The sequence below is a fragment of the Gossypium hirsutum genome, chromosome D02, assembly GCF_007990345.1.
Source record: "Gossypium hirsutum isolate 1008001.06 chromosome D02, Gossypium_hirsutum_v2.1, whole genome shotgun sequence".
Lineage (NCBI taxonomy): Eukaryota > Viridiplantae > Streptophyta > Magnoliopsida > Malvales > Malvaceae > Gossypium > Gossypium hirsutum.
In genome coordinates this window covers 49,083,179-49,102,639 of record NC_053438.1, presented here as the reverse complement: position 1 = coordinate 49,102,639, position 19,461 = coordinate 49,083,179, and the positions used below count along the sequence as shown (strand labels likewise).

Sequence of the window (19,461 nt, the reverse complement as noted above, 5' to 3'; positions counted from 1 at the left end):
TTTCAACCAACTTACACGAGCCCTCTGTTCGCAACAATTTTCATCCTTTTTAATCTCAAAATTGAGTTAAATCTTCGTATCGATAATTTCTGACAAATTATTATCATCCCTATCGGTTCCCATCAACTCTGTCAGTCTAGAAGTTAATAGCCCATTTTTTCCTTTTCCACTTCTTCGGATTCGTGCATCCTATCTCTCCAAACCTTTCCTTAAACTTTCCAACTTATGCAACAAATCTCCTATCGACGTCACCCAAATATGCCAGAACTTATCAATGAACGATTCCTTCAAAACTCACCAAGTTTCAAACTTAAACCTCTTTCCAACCAGCCGGTTTTCCTTCATTTCTATACTAATAAATAGTGGGCAATGATCCAAAAAGGAGTGCGGAAGATGTTTAACTGTTGCATCAGAAAACATAGACATCCATTCCTCGGTAGCCACTCCTCTATCCAAATGCTCTTAAATATTCATTTTCAGTAAATTACCCCTTTCCCATGTGAACCAATTTCCAGAATAACCCACATCCAGCAAGTGATAATCCTCCAGAACAATACGAAATACTTCTATCATTCTCTCATCTCAAGGTAATCCTCCTTTTTTTTCCAAAAGCATACATGATTTCGTTAAAATCCCCACAAACAAACCAAGGAAGCCTATCATTACTACAAAGACTTTTCAAAAGGCCCCATGATTCATCCCTATCCTGTGCGTATAGAGTGCCATATAATCCTATATATTTCCACTTATTCCCGTCGTCAGGGTCTTCAAGCTCCACGTCAATATGCCTTTTAGAGAAACTCCGAAACATAATAGTAACATCACCTCGCCATGCCAAACACAACCCTCCTCTAGAACTGTTAGAATCAACATCAATACCATTAGTAAAACCACAACTTCGTCGAAATCTCTCCATCTGAATCTTGCTAATTTTTGTCCATATAAAGAAGACCATCTAGGGATTATATGGCTTCAGCGAGTGCAGAAGTCGTCGCACAGTCTGTGAACTCTCCAAACTACAAACATTCCAACTTAAGATTTTCATTATGTCCGGTCGGCTTGCCTTTTGGCAGTCGCCAATGGTAAAATGTTACTTTCCAACATTCTCTTATTTCTTACCACCAAATTATTGATCTCTTCTCCAACTATCAAGCCCCTAGTCTCCCCTATTGGTCCCTTTTTCCCCTATTATCCTATTAACACACCTACTTCTGACTCATGATCCATTGCGTATTGATCTTGACCTGTCGATGAATCTCCTCCGAATTGCAAATAAGAAGTCAAATTCCCTTCCAAATTGATTCCTAGCACGGGGTCAATGACATTCCCGTACCTAGATTTATTGCTCACATCTGACAACTTGCCTCCTAAAGCCCAAGTTCCACCAAAATTTCCATCCTTCTTTCCCTCTCCACCCTCACGTAACTAGACACTACTCATTGCTAAAGTCCTCCTAGACAGTGCTCGCAACGATAGATCCCAACCTATTTCAGCAATATCTACACCTAACACAATTTTCACCTCACAAAACGAATCAATGTGTCCCAATCGACCATAATAGAAACAAAACAGTGTCAACCTTTCATATTTAAACCTAACATATGAGAAATTTTTGAAAAACAAAACCTGTTTCTTTCTCTTTAAAGGACTTCGCACATGAATTTGAACCCTTACTCGTAGAAAATTATGAAATCCCTTCCCCAGATGTACTCCATCATATTCCAGAAACTTACCTAGGAAATCTCCTAATTACTTTTCCAAAACCTTAGAGAAAAAGCCTGCAGGGACATTATGGATCTGTACCCAAAAGGATGTCAAAATTAAAGGGACTTTTAAAGGGTCTTCCCCGATTGCAGCGTGTGTAACAATAACAAGTGATTGTTAAAAGTTCATGGTGGACCCTTCAAAACCCTTTCCATATCCACGACATGAAAAATTGAAACAAAAACCTTTTTTCCCCCAGATCTAGGATTTGAATGCCTCTAACCGGATGCCACAAATTTGCCATAGTGTTTTTCATTGGCGGAGAATGAATAATGCTAGATGTTAGGAAACACCCCACCAATCAAAAAACCTCCTCTTCCTTCTCCAAATTTGGGTCATTCTGTACTTGCAAAATCATTTCTTCTTCTTCATTAAGCGTTAAACCAGCAAAATGGGTTTCCATGATGTCGAAACCAATATTTAAAGAGATTAAAAAATACCAAATTAGCCGTCGCTGAAAATAAAACCAGACTTAAAAATACAAAAAAACCTAAAAAATCATGCCAGAGAGGGCAGACAGTAACGTGCTAGGGTAGCAGACATTTTTTTTATGACCAAGGTTTGTTTATAATTTTTTATTTAATATTAATTTAATTATTAATATAAAATTATGACTCAATTGATATAATATGTAAAATTTGAGGGTTAAATTTATTATTATACCAATTTTTTTAACTGCCACGGAGTGTTCAAAATGACCAAACTATGTAATGTGGGTGTTTTAATTGCAAAATTGTTATTTTGAGTGCCTAAAATGAAAATTTTTTATAGTTAGGTGGCTATCTGTGTAGTTTACCCTTTAGTTTAATACACGTCGTCTTATTAATTTGTTCCATCTTGCTTTTTTTTTTGAGTTATAGTTTTTTTTGACTTGATGATTATATATTGTAAATGTGAAAACCTCACTTCATTCCACATAGAATGAAGGGCTTTAAGATTTTAATTTTTGCTAGTCTTGGTACATATACAACATTTGTTTGCATCTTATGCTAATTTTTTTCTTTTAAAAGTATGAAATACTGAAATGTTAATGGTGTTGAGTTGATTTAAAACTTTAGTCTATTATTGTTACAGAGGAAAAAGGTGTAGTGTTTTCCAGTCTCCCACAATGTTAGATCTTGGAGTACCACTTCGTCCAAAGAGGAAAAAGAGCTTCGTGGAGTTGTTGGATTTCTGTCGGAATGTGGAATGTCGACTATAAGAGGGCTCGCCTTTTCCAAGTGGATTTATCAACTTTTCGTAATATCCTTGAAATCGATAAAGAGCAAATGATTGCTAGGGTGGTGCCAGTTGTGACCAAGGGGTAGATCACACATATCACGGTCCCTATGAATCTTTCCCTTGCTGTGGTTGTAGACCTTGATGATCTTACAATTTTTAATCTCATCAATGGCAATGGCATTGCAGGAAACTCCCACATCTATAGCCTATTTTCTTATACTGTTGTTGCTTATGAGAAAGTTTTGGCTGTTGCGTTGTTAGAGCTACAAACGATGATAAATATTTTGATCTCTTCTATGCTATCCCTTGGTCTACAGGAACTCTTAGCAGGGGCAGAGGGAGGGCCCGACCACTAAAATGTAAAATTTAATTTTTAGCTTATATAATTTTAAGTTAATAAATAGAAAAATTAAATTTTAATCCCTTAAAAATGATAAAATTTTAATTTAATCTTTTAAAAATTAAAAAGATATAAAGTATTAAAATAATAAAATTGTAAAAAATAGAGTTCTTCACTCTCCTAATAAAATTTGCTGGCCGCCCTTGTGAAATCAAACTTATACCCATTAAAGAATACATGAGGCTAACTTACACACCATTTGTTGGGAACCTGCAAGAGTTTGCCAAGGGTTACATGGACTTCTTTACACCCAAAGATTGTGATGAGGATCAGGATAATGTTCCAGAGTTTGTAGAAGCCATGATTTACTCACCTACTGAGGTTGTTTTCATGACTGGAAGATATGCCTCTAAAGAAGAGACTAAAAAGAAAGGGAATAATATCAACAGTCTTGGTTAGAGTTTTAAGCCATGGTTTTACCAACATGCCAAATCAGCATTGAAGAAAGGAGATTTTTTAGAGTACATTCCAACCAAGGAGTATTACCATAGGCACACAAGACATTTATACTGGGAGGGGAAACCCATCCTTCCATTTGGAGATCAATGGTGGTTTAGGTTTCTCTTAGGATGGCTGAAGCTATCCAAGGTTTCTTTACTCAAGGGTACCCAACGTGAAGCTATAAGAAATTATTACCATGAGATGCATGTCATTCAAGACATGCTTGTTCCTCTCTACAAAATGGGGGATGCTTTGGAGTGGGTCCACCAAGAAATGGAGGTAAACTTTTATGTTCTTGCACTTGTTTTTCTTTCATTACCTTGTTGACACCATTTTTTTGATAAAACAGGGTCGACCTGGATTTTTAAAACAAAAACAAACATGAGAGTCGCCATCAATCTTTTTTGATGATGTGTGATAGGGTCACCTCGAAAAACGGTTGTTTTTAATAAACAGTCTAGATTTATTAAGACAACACTTTTGGTCTACAAAATTCAGAAAAAACAGGTTCGGGAGTCGGTTACGTACGAGGAAGGATTAGCACCCTCGTAACGCCCAAAAATTGGTACTTAGATGATTAATTAGTATCTTAGTGTCGAAGATTGAAAACTGTGAAGATTTTTTAAAATACGATCCTTAAAAAACTCGAATAACATGGATTGAAATTTAAGATTCTCTTGTTCTGAAGGAATATCACATCCAGCATGTTAGGACACGATACTTTAAACCGTCGAAACCAAGATCACTTTATGATTTCAAAAAAAAAACCATACTTTGAAGTTTTAAGAGGATATTTGGCTATTTGGTCAAACGAGGAATCGAAACCCAGCACGTTAGGGCACGCTTTCTCAAATTTCCAAACGCAAAATATTGCCTTTATTATTTTTTAGAAAAATCCTCATATCGAGAAAACAACATGTCATATCCAATGCATTAGGACACAACGTATCGAATTCCTGATACGAGAATACATGCCGAAAATTTGCTTATTTAAAAGATATTTAGCTATATAGGGTTTTAAAAAAAATGGTTCATGCCCAGTAAGTTAGGACACGATCTTTTCTTAATCCCCGAGATCGTTTAAAACTTGAGTTTGAAAAGATTCGTGTATTTAGATTTATTGTGAAAATCGAAACCCAGTAAGTTAGGGTACGACCTTCTCAAATCTAAACACGAGGTTTTTCTTATTCAAAAATCATAATTTATGCATTGAATAAAATTAATCTAACACGAAATAGTAGAAATAAAACACGATGTTAATGCTCGTAACAAAACAATAATGAATTCGATAATGTAAGTATGAATAATATGAACAATCATAAAAAATGAAATAAATAAATATAAGAGACAAATCAATCATATAATTGCAAGTAAATAAACGAATAGAATTAAAACGGTCTTTTAAAATAATAATGAACATGTAAATAAATAAATAAATAATAACAATAAAGAAAATGAATAAAATCAAAAATGTAAAGAGATATATATGTGCATATATATATAAATTATAAGATATAATAAGAAATATATATAAGTAGGTATATGTATATAAATTATAAAAAATATGTATGTGTATATATATATTATAAAAATGTATGAATGTATATATATAACAAAATTTGAAATTTAAAAGGTATAAATGAGTAAATAATAATAATAATAAAAGAACAAAATAAATAAATAAAAATAAAAAATTAGGGGACAAATTTTAAAATTAAATAAAAAGATAATAAATGACTAAAGTAAAACGCGCATTAAGAAGGAGGGACTGATCGCGCAATATCCCCATTCCTTATACGAATCATTTTGCGCAGGATTAGATTGGAACAGACGCGAAAAAATGGGGCTAAATTGAAAATACTAAAAAAGGACAAAATGACTGAATTGAAGCCAAGCATAAAAGCAAAGGGATCCGCAGCGCAAATAACCCATTCAATCTTGAAACGCGTGGATCCTCTGCTAAACGGGTTGTGTCACGCGTGCGTTGGCCTTAAACGGAGTCGTTTTGGCGCCTGGGTTCCTAGCCCAAAACGGCGTCGTTTTGCTTCCTTATTTAAATCTAATTTTTTTCTAAAATTTTCATTTTTTTCTCTAAAAAAAGGGGGGGCTGATATTCTCTCAAATCAACTTTCCTCTTCTTCCCAAATTGGGCCAAAGCACCGGCGAGCTTCCACGGTGGCTCCGCCGTAACTCTGCCTTAGCGCCACCATGCCGGAAGGTCGACAGACGTCTGAAACCCAAATTTTTTTATTTTTTTAAAAGGCTCCTATTTTCTAAAATACCCAACCGATTTGGGTGTTTTTTGAAACGAAAGCAAAAAAAACGAAAAAAGAATGACCTTTCGGCTTACTTCCCTGTCGATTGTGACCTAGGCGAAACCCTAGAGGGTTCTCGTGGCCTCGGCGAATGGAGGAGACCTCCGACGATGGCGCGTGGTCCGGCCACAGGTATGTTTCCTTGCCTTTTTTATATTTTTGAATGTATATAAAAGAATAGTAAAAATATTGAAAAGAAAATCGCATAAATATTGAAAACAGAAAAATGAAAGTAGAAAATCACCTTAGTTTTTGCTTTTTTTAATTATAATGTTCGTCAAAAAAGAGAGAAAACTAAACAAGCATCTGATTTTGGCTTTATAGTCGAAATACAAAACTATTTTTCTCTATTTTGTTTGTTTGCAATTTGTTTATGTTGTCTGCTTCGCTTGGCTTCTTCTCTTGTAGTATGTTGCTTGTTTTGCAGGTGATGGCAGAGGCTGACACAGTGACAGAGGTGTGTGAACAGGCTAGCGTGCGTTGGAGGCGTGACAGAGGCCTAAAGACCTAGGTGCGACGCACCTAGGGTTTTTTTTACTGTTCCTTTTTCTGATTCTGTTGGGCTAGGGTTGTTAGGTTTGGTTTTGGGTTGTTTGGTTTGTTTAATTTTGGGTCTGGTTTTATTTTTATTTTATGTTTGGTTTTAATTGGTATTTGGGCTGAGATTTGTTTGGGTTTGTATTGGTTTTGGGCCCCGGGAAGAAATTGGGTCTTACAGCTGCCTCTCTTTGCTCATTTTCGTGTAACGAGAATGAAGTAAAGACTTTAAAAGGGCCAATTTTGCCCGGTCTTGACTTTTTGGCGCTCATCTTCTTCAGGTAGCCTCATTTTATTCTGTTGTGTCTCGTTGCTTCAATCCACCTCGCTGCACTTTAGAGAGATATGGATTGTAGCTTCAATCCACTCTGTTTCAACTTCAGGGGGACGAGATTGGTGGTTTTAGTCTGCTCCACTGTAACTTCAGGGAGATAAGACTTGTATCTTCAACCTGCTCCACTGCGACTTCAGGGAGATAAGGTTCGATATGATAAGATCTAATTCGACCTACTGCAACTTCAGAGGTATATGATTCATCGGTTTAATTCGCTCCACTGCAATTTCAGGGAAATAGGATTAGTAGCTTCAGTCTGCTCCACTGCAACTTCAGGGAGATAAGACCCGTTATCTTCAGTCTGCCCCACTGCAACTTCAGGAGGCTAAGACCTGATATGATCTGCTCTACTGCAACTTCAGAAAGATAAGATCTGTAATTTAGCTTTAATCTGTTCCACTGCAACTTCAGGGAAACAAGATTCGCTATCTTCTGTCTAATTAACTACAATGTCGAGGAAGTAAGATCCGCCGTTGTGGCTTCAATCTTTTTAATTACAATGTCGGGGAAGCAAGATTCGCCATTGTAGCTTCAATCTGTTCTGCTGCACTGCCAAGGAAGTAAGATTCGCTGTTGTGGCTTCAATCTTTTTAATTGTAATATCGGGGAAGTAAGATTTGCCGTTGTAGCTTCAATCTATTCTACTGCACTGCTAGGGAAGTAAGATTCGTCGTTGTGGCTTAAATCTTTTTAATTACAATATCGAGGAAACAAGATTCGCTGTTGTAGCTTCAATCTATTCCACTACATCGCCAGATAAGTAAGATTCACCATTGTAGCTTCAATCTATTCCACTGTAATGACAAAGAGATAGGACTGGTGTCTTCAATCTACTTCACTGCCAGTACAGGAAGACAAGATCTACAATCTTCAGTCTGATTTGCTGCAAACTCAAGGAGGTGATGCTGGTGTCTTCGATCTGCTTCGCTGCCAATACAGGAAGAAAAGATCTGCTATCTTCGATCTACTTCGTTGCCAATATAGGAAGACAAGACCTACTATCTTCAATCTACTTCGTTGCCAATACAGGAAGATAAGATCTGCTATCTTCAGTCTACTTCGCTACCAATACAGGAAGACAAGACCTGCTATCTTCGATCTACTTTGCTGCCAATACAGGAAGAAAAGATCTGCTATCTTCAGTCTATTTCGCTGCCAATACAGGAAGACAAGACCTGCTATCTTCGATCTACTTCGCTGCCAATACAGGAAGATAAGACTTGCAATCTTCGACTTACTCCACTGTTGCTCAAGGAGATAGGACTGGTGGCTTAAATCTACTTCCCTACTACTTTGAGAAGATAAGATTTGTCGTCTTTGATCTGCTCCACTACTGCTTAGGGAGACAAGATCTGCAATCTTCAACCTACTCCACTACTGCCCAAGGAGATAAGGTTGGTGCTTTCGATCTACTTCGCTGCCAGTACAGGAAGATAAGATCTGTTGTTTTTAGTCTATTCCACTGCAACTTCAGGGAGATAAGACTTGATATGATAACTTCAATTCATCCCACTGCAACTTCAAGGGTATGGGTAACTTCATTGATCTGTTCTCTGGGGAACATGGCCTGCAAAATCCATTTCATGAACCTATTTATGCCTAATGTTTAGGATGTCATGATTTTAATGAATCAAATGCACCTAACTAGATGTGTATGTATGATATTTGCATGAATGCAGAATGTCATTTTCGAGAATGATCCCTTTTTAATGTTTGGGTTGTCATTCCTCGTTGTTCACCGAGGTTTTATCACTGATGTGTTACCATGTCTTTTTGTTTAGCTGGTATCTTCCAAAGAAATAGTCACAATTTAGACTATTCTTTCTCCGATGCTTCTAACCCTTAAGTTGGTTAGTTCTAAATAATAGCCCTGTTTCAGGTCCTCGTACTATTTAGAAGCTTTCAGAGTAATATGCAGAACTTCTTTTACTTGAATATTGTCAGTCCATTAATCGTTACTTTAATAAAAAATGCTTGAAAAAGATTATCAAAATGGACAAGATAAAGTTTTATTGAGAGAAAAGCTCAAAATGAATAAATTAATTAAGATAGCAAATTTTGCTAGAATACAAAATGAGAATAAATTAATCAAAATGGCGTATTTTTTCAAAAATACAAAAAAAATGAATAAAATGGAAATAGGTGCCCCAGATATCGTAGCCTGAGCTTCTTTGCCCAAACTTCTTGAGGACGACCCTTTTGAACTTGATATGTGTCTAGAAGTTCTAGAAGACTTTGTTGATGACTCGTGATGTAGCATCCCCCATTCTTGTTAATTTGGAGAGGACAAGACTACACATGCCCCTCCTTTGATCAAAAAATTTGAATTGCTCATTCTTGGGTTTTCAATTCAAAACCCTTTTGGTCTTAATGTGCCCTTTGCGGGTTTTCACCTTGGACTCTCATTTTTTTTTTCGTTCTTCTTTTCTTTTCTTTTTCTTTTTCTTTTTGTTCCTTTTTTTCAAGTTAAGTATTTATTTCTTGAATCAGAATTCTCAAGATTAGGTAGGTTCTTGCCATCCATCTTGGTCAATATCAACTCTTTTTCAGATAATGCCTTCCATATAAAGTCCTTTCTAGTTTGACATACATTTTTTTCTGAAGTCTTTTTGTATGGGAAGGATCTTCTTCGATGTCAGGTCCCCCTCAAGGAATTCTCTGGGGTGAACCTTTTTGGTGAGCTTGCATCATTTGCTTTTGGTACATTTGACCATAATGGATAGCTTTTAACCCTTTTCTCTTCAATCAACTTTAACTGATCATATCGGGATTGGATCCATTCTGCTTCATCCAAATTCAGCTCTGACAAGACTCGAAGGGTAGGAATATCAACTTTGATGGGTAAAACTGCCTCTATTCCATATACCAATAAGAAATGAGTTGCCCCAGTAGAGGTTTTTTTTGTTTTTTATTTTCTTATTTCTTTTTCTTTTATTTTTTATTTTTTTCTCTTTTTTTTGCCTCCACTATACCATTTATTTTGGGGCGACATGGTGTTAACCTTGAACAGACTGCAAACTTCTGATGTCGTGCTGTTGTTCAAATTCAATGCCTTGTCTGATATGAGCCTTTTGGCATTCAATACTAACATATGATTTCTTTTTCAGGAATTTGCTGACTGTTGACTTGTGACATCAACATATGAAGCAGCTTCTACCCACTTAGTGAGATAACTGATAATCGCCAAAAACCTTAGGCGAGATTGGCTCAATGACATTCGTGCCTCACATAGAGAAAGGCCATGACTTCCATTGATTCTCTATAAGGTAGGATCATTTCTACCATCCTTAACAAATCAGGGGATAAGCTACAGTCTCAGTTATTTTCAAAGTCCTGAGGCTCATCTAGACACATATCTTGCTCAAAAGAAGATTTTGAGTCAATAGCAGTGTCACTCATGTCTTTGATATCTAGAGACCAGTTGTAGGGACGAAGGCAGATCCAAAGAATAAAAGAATCTAAGAATATTTATCTGTACAGTATGATTTTGAATGAAATGTAAACAATGAAAGAATATTTGCTCGAAGTGAGAAGCAAAGATGCATTTTTATTAAAATAAAGATATTAGACATAAGCCTATCTCACAAAAGGATTCTTATCGCTCCTAGGCTTAGAGCAATAAACGTGTTTTGAACATTACTCTGAATTAGCTCTAAAAACTACAGGAATCTCTTCCGCGGTCCCATTGTTCAAAACACTCCCAAGTGTGTTAAGGGCAGATGCCTTATAAATTATCTTCCCCAGATCCTTCTTCGGATACGGTGTTAACATTTAAATTTCCCAACATTCCTTCTGGGCCTTTAACTTCCTCAAAGAATTCCAACTCTTTATTATCCATTAGATTTTGCACCAAGGCTTTGAATTCAGCGCACTCTTGGATTTCATGGCCTTCTTCAGCGTGGAACTCACAGTAGCTCCTCATCTCTTTTGGTCTTTTCTTCAAATTCTGAATGGTTAATCCCATGTCTATCATTTGTTTCAAAACCTATTTCAGTGGGGTTTTTACTTCTGCAACATTGGTTTTGGTTCTTTTTCCTCCATTCTCAGCTATCGCGTTTACCCCTAGGTCTGGATGACTGGGTAACGGATTCCCTGCTACGTTTGGTTCTGATGGGTCATCAAATTTTACAATCCCCATCTTGATAAATTTTTCAACTAGCTTCTTGAACACAATGCAGTTTTTAATCGAGTGCCCTGTAGTTCCCGCGTGATACTCGCATTGGGCATCGCGTCGTACCATTTAGGGTACGGGGGTTGCATGGGTTCTGAGTAGAATGGAGTTATTACATGAACATTAAACAGATTCTGATACAGTTTTTTATACGTCATTGGGATGGGCGTGAACTGGAGTCTTTCTGTGTTTGGCCTCGAGTTGGATTCTTGCCTTGCAGTGCTTTGATAGCCAGAGGTTACGGCCCTCGGTTGGCCGACTGTGACCGATTTGGGATACCCTTTATTATACATGCTCAGGTTATTCACTTCATTTTCTTTGTTCTTTGGGGTTGATCTTTTGACACCTTCCCCCGCATCTATCTTCGCACTTCTTATAGCGTTTTCAATCATCTTACCAGACATTACCATATTTGAGAAGCTCATGGTAGTGCTTCCCAACATGTGGTTAATGAATGGGATTTTCAGAGTGTTGATGAAAAGCAGCTTGGTTTCTTTTTCCAGAAGAGGTGGCTGAACTTGTGTCACCATTTCTCTCCATCTCTGGGCGTATTCTCTGAAGCTCTAACTTTATTTCTTTTCCATGTTCTGCAGTGTAATTCTGTCAGGTGTCATGTCTGTTATGTGGCCATATTACTTCATAAAAGCTTGTGCTAAGTTCTTCCATGAGTGGATGTTGGCACGGCTCAACTGGTTGTACCATTTGGCAGCCGACCCGAAAAAACTGTCCTGGAAGTAGTGGATTAATAGTTGATCATTATTGATGTATCCTGTCATCTTTCGACAAAACATAGTGATATGAGCTTCAGGACATCTAGTCCCGTTATACCTTTTGAACTCCGGCATCTTGAACTTAGGTGGGAGCACTAAATCAGGGACCAAACTCAGATTCTTGGCGTCAACTCCACAATGGTAGTCGGTGTTCTCCATGGCTCAAAATTTTTCCTCTAGCCATCTCGGTCCTCAAGTTGTTTTGGCAGGTCCATTCTTAATTTTTCTATTTCTACCACGTCACAAGATCAGGGACCACAAGATTGGTAGGGTTATCCCCGGGATTAGAACCCGAGCCCATTTGAAAGTGTATTGGTACTGAGGCACCAGCCTGATATTATGGTCTAATATTGATAGGTATTCTTTGCGGGCATATATCTGGTTGTGCCTAGGTGCTTGTCGGGGTGAAACTTGGAGGATAAATAGGGTCCTCATGATCAACCCCAGAATCAACTACAGGGCTCTTTGCTTTATCATTCCCTCCAGCTAATAACTGCGCCAACTGGCTCATCATAGTTCTTTGGGATTCTAGCATGTCTTGTTGGATTTTATATAGTCGTTCCTGCATCTGATCTTGCATCTCCTTTTACAATTGTTCTAATCTTTCTAACCTCTGATCCATTACTTTTGTTTTGCGACAAGTACTGTAGTGATATTTGATTGGTGGGCTTTTGTCGGTTTCCAGGTTAACTTTGAAATAATCTCGTTTAATTAGGGCTCTTTCATGAAATTTAATACAAATGATGCAATGAAATGTAATGCAGATGCATGGAATGAATGCAAAAAGAGATGTTGATTCTTGATTCAATTATATTAGAACAACTTTTCTAGAAAACAAATCTCTTTACATAAAATGGATATTTACATATGCGACCTTGTCCTAATACTCGAAGTAAAGACATCGATCATTTTCCTCAAATTCGTATGTTAAGATTGAATCTCAAAAATTCTTTAAAGGGGTGCCTCTTCGATTTCTTTTTTGTTTGATCAGATTCGCAACCCATTGTTCACTCATCTTCGTGATGCTCATTGGCTTCTTTAAGAAGGTTCAACGACTTTCGAATAATCTTTGTCAGCTTGAATCCCTGGGCAACGAAGTAAGGTCGTGTACTCATTTATCAGACTATCACCCTTCCCTCGTTACGTTTTCTCGGACTATATTCGAACAACCGCATTGTCTTTCATTTTACCAAGAAACTCATTTTCTTATGACAAGCTCTCTATTTAGATACTGAACGTGAATCAACACTTCTTTTATGATGAAAATGCCATGCAATCACAGTCAAGGCAAAAACAAAGCAAGTCAGTATAACACAAAACTAAAATTTAAAGTATACAAGAAATAATAATTAAAGTTACTATTCAGGAAACCACTACGGTTCGATGTGGTTCTACCTAGAGTAGGCTCCTAGGGCTTATTATATGAGGTTTGGTTCTAAAGTTGAGGTATCCGAACCAGCAGATTCCTCGAACCTCACCCATTATAGGCTCATACGAACCGAGTTCAGTTCAGGGGAATACATTTCCCTCTGTCTGCACAGAGATGAAAATCTCACGAAGACATAGGTACGGATGTATCCCGAAAGCGATCCACTATCCTGTACGGAGGTGAAAACTCACGAAGGACTAGTTTCTCACTCCCACTTAAAAAGGTGTGACCCACGGTCATGCAATGTAATGTGCAGAAATATCAAAAGGCTTGAACCAAAAAAGTAAACATATTAAAGATCACAAAAATAAAGGACAAAATGCAACGAAAGGATAAACATATTAAAGATCACAAAAATAAAGGACAAAATGCAACGAAAGGATCGTACATTTAAACCAAATTTTCAATTTTCGACAAAAAGGCAAAAATTAATCAACTCGTGGCTTGACTCTCTTTTTTACATCCCTAGTGGAGTCGCCAAGCTGTTGACACCATTTTTTGATAAAACGAGGTCGACCTAGATTTTTGAAAACAAAAACAAACATGGGAGTCGCCATCAATCTTTTTTGATGAGGTGTGATAGGGTTACCTCGAAAAACTGTTGTTTTTAATAAACAGTTTAGATTTATTAAAACAACACTTTTGGTCTACGAAATTCAGAAAAAACAGGTTCGGGAGTCGGTTATGTACGATGAAGGATTAACACCCTCGTAACGCCCAAAAATTGGTACCTAAATGATTAATTAGTGTCTTAGTGTCGAAGATTGAAAACTTTGAAGAGTTTTTAAAATACGATCCTTAAAAACTCAAATAACATGGATTGAAATTTAAGATTCTCTTGTTCTGAAGGAATATCACATCCAGCATGTTAGGACACGATACTTTAAACCATCGAAACCAAGATCACTTTATGATTTCAAAAAAAACCATACTTTGAAGTTTTAAGAGGATATTTGACTATTTGGTCAAACGAGAAATCAAAACCCAGCACGTTAGGGCACGCTTTCTCAAATTTCCAAACGCAAAATATTGCCTTTATTATTTTTTAGAGAAATCCTCATATCAAGAAAACAACATGTCATATCCAATGCATTAGGACACAACGTATCGAATTCCCGATACGAGAATACATGCCGAAAATTTGCTTATTTAAAAGATATTTAGCTATTTAGGGTTTAAAAAAAGGGGTTCATGCCCAGTAAGTTAGGACACGATCTTTTCTTAATCCCCGAGATCGTTTAAAACTTGAGTTTGAAAAGATTCGTGTATTTAGATTTATTGTGAAAATCGAAACCCAGTAAGTTAGGGTACGACCTTCTCGAATCTAAACACGGGGTTTTTCTTATTCAAAAATCATAATTTATGCATTGAATAAAATTAATCTAACATGAAATAGTAGAAATAAAACACGATGTTAGTGCTCGTAACAAAACAATAATGAATTCGATAATGTAAGTATGAATAATATGAACAATCATAAAAAATGAAATAAATAAATATAAGAGACAAATCAATCATATAATTGCAAGTAAATAAACGAATAAAATTAAAACGGTCTTTTAAAATAATAATGAACATGTAAATAAATAAATAATAACAATAATAACAATAAAGAAAATGAATAAAATAAAAAATGTAAAGAGATATATATGTGCATATATATAAATTATAAGATATAATAAGAAATATATATAAGTAGGCATATGTATATATATTATAAAAAATATGTATGTGTATATATATATTATAAAAATGTATGAATGTATATATATAACAAAATTTGAATTTTAAAAGGTATAAATGAGTAAATAATAATAATAATAAAAGAACAAAATAAATAAATAAAAATAAAAAATTAGGGGACAGAGTTTAAAATGAAATAAAAAGATAATAAAGGACTAAAGTAAAACGAATGTCAAGAAGGAGGGACTGATCGCGCAATATCTCCATTCCTTATACGCTTCATTTTGCGCAGGACTAGATTGGAACAGACGCGAAAAAATGGGGCTAAATTGAAAATACTAAAAAAGGACAAAATGAACGAATTGAAGCCAAGTATAAAATTGGAGGGATCGGTAGCGTAAATAACCCATTCGGTCTTGAAACGCGCGGATCCTCTGCTAAACGGGTCGGGTCACGCGTGGGTTGGCCTTAAACGGCGTCGTTTTGGCGCCTAGGTTCCTAGCCCAAAACGGCGCCGTTTTGCTTCCTTATTTAAATCTAATTTTTTTCTAAAATTTTCATTTTTGTCTCTCTAAAAAAAAAAGGGCTGATATTCTCTCAAATCCTCAACTCTCCTCTTCCTCCCAAATCTGGCCAAAGCACCGACGAGCTTCCACGGTGGCTCCGCCGCAGCTCCGCCGTAGCTCCGCCTTATCGCCGCTGTGCCGGAAGGCCGACAGACGTCCGAAACCCAAAATTTTTTTATTTTTTTAAAAGGCTCCTATTTTCTAAAATACCCAACCAATTTGGGTTTTTTTTTGAAACGAAAGCAAAAAAACGAAAAGAGAATGGCCTTTCAACCTTACTGCCCTGTCGATTGCGACCCAGGCGAAACCCTAGAGGGTTCTCACGGCCTCAGCGAACGGAGGAGACCTCCGACGATGGCGCGCGGTCCAGTCACAGGTATGTTTCCTTGCCTTTTTTATATTTTTGAATAGAAAAACTAAAGTACAAAATCACCTTAGTTTTTGCTTTTTTTTTTATTTCTAATGTGCGTAAAAAAAAGAGAGAAAACTAAACAAGCATCTGATTTTGGCTTTATAGCCGAAATACAAAACTATTTTTCTCTATTTTGTTTGTTTGCAATTTGTTTCTGTTGTCTGATCCCATTTGGCTTTGTCCGCACCTACTATTCAAGCTTCCAATCAAGACGATGGTATATCCCGAACCAGGTTTCAAGCATCATTGTAGACAAGGTGATACATCTTATGCTCGGGTGTTCACCGATATGGGGCCTGTGTTGAGGGGGAGGTGTTTGATGGTGCGGAGGCAGTTAGTAAAATGGAGCAATGGTTGATTGAAAACCATAGTTGCCAGCCGCAGTACGCAGTGTCGGAGCTAAAATGAGAAGGGTTTCTGGAGGATGTTCGATGCTGATCTCTACGAGTATGCAAGGAAGAAGTACGGAGCTGTGGGAACATTCATGAGCGGATACTACAAATCCAAGGAAGGAAGGGAGACTGAGAAGAAAGTGCAAGAAGCTGAACGGGCTCACCTTGAAACTGCAGACGCAGAGGCTGATTATTAAGCCCATGGAATGGCACCTTGTGGTAGAATTTCTTGATTTTCTGCTCTGAATCTTTGCATTTGTCTAATTGTCTCTCTGGTTTGTCTTCCACTCAATCGTATGAAATATGAGATTGTTTTAAGCAATGGTTTGTTGTTAGCGGTGACCTTTTAGCGTTATCTTTGGGTATGTTACTTGCTGAGATTATTTATATGAAATGAACACTATGAGTAATTAGTATATTAAAATTTATACAAACGAAGATTGTGGTACAACATAATACAAATATACAAATTGCTAAAATTAGAAATTCAGCAAATGAATTTTTTTTAGGGGGGGGGGCATAGATACAGAGTTAAAGAGTAAATGATTCAACGAATAATCTAAAAACTTGCATTCCTTAGTTCCAACAATCTATACCACCTTTTGTCGATGGAAGCTGCATTTCTTTTACCAATATCTGGCCCCAACAAAATTTGTTTAGTAAGTTATCATTTGAAAAGGCTTTTGTAACACAACAAAAACTACTTACAACGCAGGGTGGGTTCAGATTTCCGGCATGATTCTGAGCAAATGTCCTGCAACACGAAAATGTGAAAAAGGATAAATACATATATTTACTAGAATGCAAAATCGACGCTCGTCCTTAGATTCCATTTCAATATTCATATACCTTGGTGGAGGTGGTTAACCGGATTGTATCCTGTATCAGTGAATCCAAGTTGGCTTCATATCCTGGTTTCACATAGATAACCTGCACAATCACATGTAATTGATATGATAAGTTCTTAATGTAAGAGTTAGTCATAATGATGGGGCCGCCTATGGAACAGAGAGATTAGAGTTTGGAGACTTAATGAAGGATCATCTCCACCAATTTCGGGCAGTTGATTAGATGCACCATGGTCTTTGTTGGAGGCCAGAACCCAAACGTTGAAGTTGGTATCAATCTGATGAAAGTTCCATTCCAGGTTAGAAATGGTAAAGTGGTAAGGATGGCATGTGTGAAAGGTGATATGTAGCAATTTCGAGATCCTGGTATCTAAAATACCTGTCTGCAATAGGGGGAAGAACAGATGCTACATTTTCTGGTAAAAGACGTAATTATCCTTCCATCCACCGAAAGACCGAAGCTGGCATGCTGCAATCAATGTTGTTCATTTAAACATTGAAGTTAAGCAAGTACTTCTCCAGTTCTAACACGAATTGAAAAAGGGGTTGTGGGCTATTTGACCTTTTGGATGCAAAGATTGATAGAAACCCGAACATCCCTTTGTTCATCACCTTCAACCAAGTCATCCAAGTTAAGTTGCTTGAGAGACAAAAGGTAATCACAGTTCCATGTTCCATGCCATCTCCCATCTGCGGTTGAAATCGTGACCAGACGGCGTCGATTATTCCGACAGTCTTGCTTGTTAACACTCTGCAGAAGCAGCCATTAAAGGGTAACATTACGCAGTGAAATCTGAAGAAAATGAGAAAAAGAGAAAGGGGGGTTGAATGACGGGTGTACCAGGGATGAGTAATCATGCCTTTTCGAGGAACTTGCTTTAAATCTAATATTACTGAGATGGTGGATAGGAAGTTTCTGGGAATTCAGCTTAGCTGGAAATGAGCTTGGAATTTGGCTGATGTTTGTTGCCGGTGATGACATTAAACTGTTGGCATCTGCCATTATTGTTCCTGTAATCTATTTGCCAAGAATGGTTGGATATGATGTTAGCAATATACCAGAGCTATCTATTTTCACTTGGCAAATAGATAAGGATTTTCTGGGTATGTTACTGTCCCTACATGTAGATATTTTTCTTTTCTTTACATTTTTTCGGTTTTAAATTAGATTTGATATTCTCTTGGATGGAAAATTAGATTTGATAATTCCTAGCTTCAAATAAATCAATCTACCTTATAAAGTTATTGTATAAAATTGTTATTTCACTGTCATTTATATTCTTTTCTAATAAAATAATGACAAATCAAATTTTTGCATCTGATTTTTAGCTCTTTTTCCTGAAAAAATTTAAATCCAACTGAAAAAGCTGAAAATTAAAAGGAAAAATCTAATTTTTCATCCTACTATTCGAAATGAATATGGATGATATGAAATCGGAATTTCATCAAACATATATGTCCTTTTCCCAAAAACCAAAACAAAAACATATACTTCCTTATTTCAAAATAAAATATATTTTTTAACAGAATGATATACTTTAAATCTAAATTGAACTATAAAATATTAACGCACTTCAACATACTCAAACTCATATCAAACAAGCTAAAACTTCATTGACCCTAATTTTTAAAGACTTAAATACTCAATTCTTTGAATTTCACATTTTTATAATTTCATATTGTTATTTTTCCTTTTGTACCCAACAATTTTTCCAGCTTCGTATTAATCTTTTCCTTTTACTATTTTTGGCTTCTTTTTTAGACGGGGAAAATGATTAAATGATGTGGAAATTAAAAATTATTTTTCATTTTAATTTGTGAGTGAATTAAAATGAAATCTTTTAAAAATCTATTTCTTTTAAACTAAAAACATGAATTAAAATTTTTTCACTCACATTTTTTCATTCCTCTCCAAAAACTCAGATGCATGCTCTTATTCTTCATCGATTGCGGAAATCTAGACAGTAATAAATCAAATTTTTGGCTTAATGCACACTTTAGTTGTTGAAGTATATCACTTCTCCAATTTTGGTCTTTAAAGTTTTTTTAGTCCACTTCAGTCCCTCATATTATCAGACGTTCCCAGTTTAGTCCCTACTATTGTCTGACATTCCCAATTCAGTCATTTGGCCTTAAAAAATCAATCAGCCAATCATATATTGCCACATGTCATATAAT

The 19,461-nt window shown here is 36.3% G+C and overlaps 1 protein-coding gene and 1 pseudogene across 4 annotated transcripts; one reads left to right on the top strand and one right to left on the bottom strand.

The window, feature by feature from the left end:
• The first annotated feature begins 966 nt into the window (after positions 1–966).
• Positions 967–16,853, top strand: LOC107907933 (delta(24)-sterol reductase-like; annotated as a pseudogene).
• Positions 16,070–18,458, bottom strand: LOC107909984 (large ribosomal RNA subunit accumulation protein YCED homolog 2, chloroplastic). 4 transcript variants are annotated; one of them, XR_001687423.2, is made up of 8 exons: positions 18,125–18,458; positions 17,846–18,034; positions 17,663–17,752; positions 17,469–17,561; positions 17,285–17,365; positions 17,144–17,189; positions 16,600–16,809; positions 16,070–16,513 (listed from the first exon to the last, which is right to left on the bottom strand). XR_001687423.2 is itself a non-coding variant. In XM_016837713.2 (7 exons), exons 1-7 carry the CDS (start codon positions 18,284–18,286, stop codon positions 16,724–16,726), a joined length of 747 nt encoding a protein of 248 aa, XP_016693202.1. In that variant the 5' UTR covers positions 18,287–18,458; the 3' UTR covers positions 16,070–16,723. The 4 variants fall into 4 exon arrangements, 2 of the variants coding, with proteins under 2 accessions (XP_016693202.1, XP_016693203.1); XR_001687424.2 differs by having other exon boundaries at positions 16,070–16,484; XM_016837713.2 differs by having other exon boundaries at positions 16,070–16,809.
• Positions 18,459–19,461: the final 1,003 nt, after the last annotated feature.

Bases quoted from the DNA above. Each gene is read 5' to 3' on its own strand.
- LOC107909984 (XM_016837713.2), bottom strand. From the start codon at position 18,286: ATGGCAGATGCCAACAGTTTAATGTCATCACCGGCAACAAACATCAGC. The intron at 17,753-17,845 runs GTCAAATAGCCC...CATTGATTGCAG, and splicing joins TCAATCTTTGCATCCAAAAG to CATGCCAGCTTCGGTCTTTC. The intron at 17,366-17,468 runs TTAAGTCTCCAA...GTGATTGTGCAG, and splicing joins TTGGTGGAGATGATCCTTCA to GTTATCTATGTGAAACCAGG.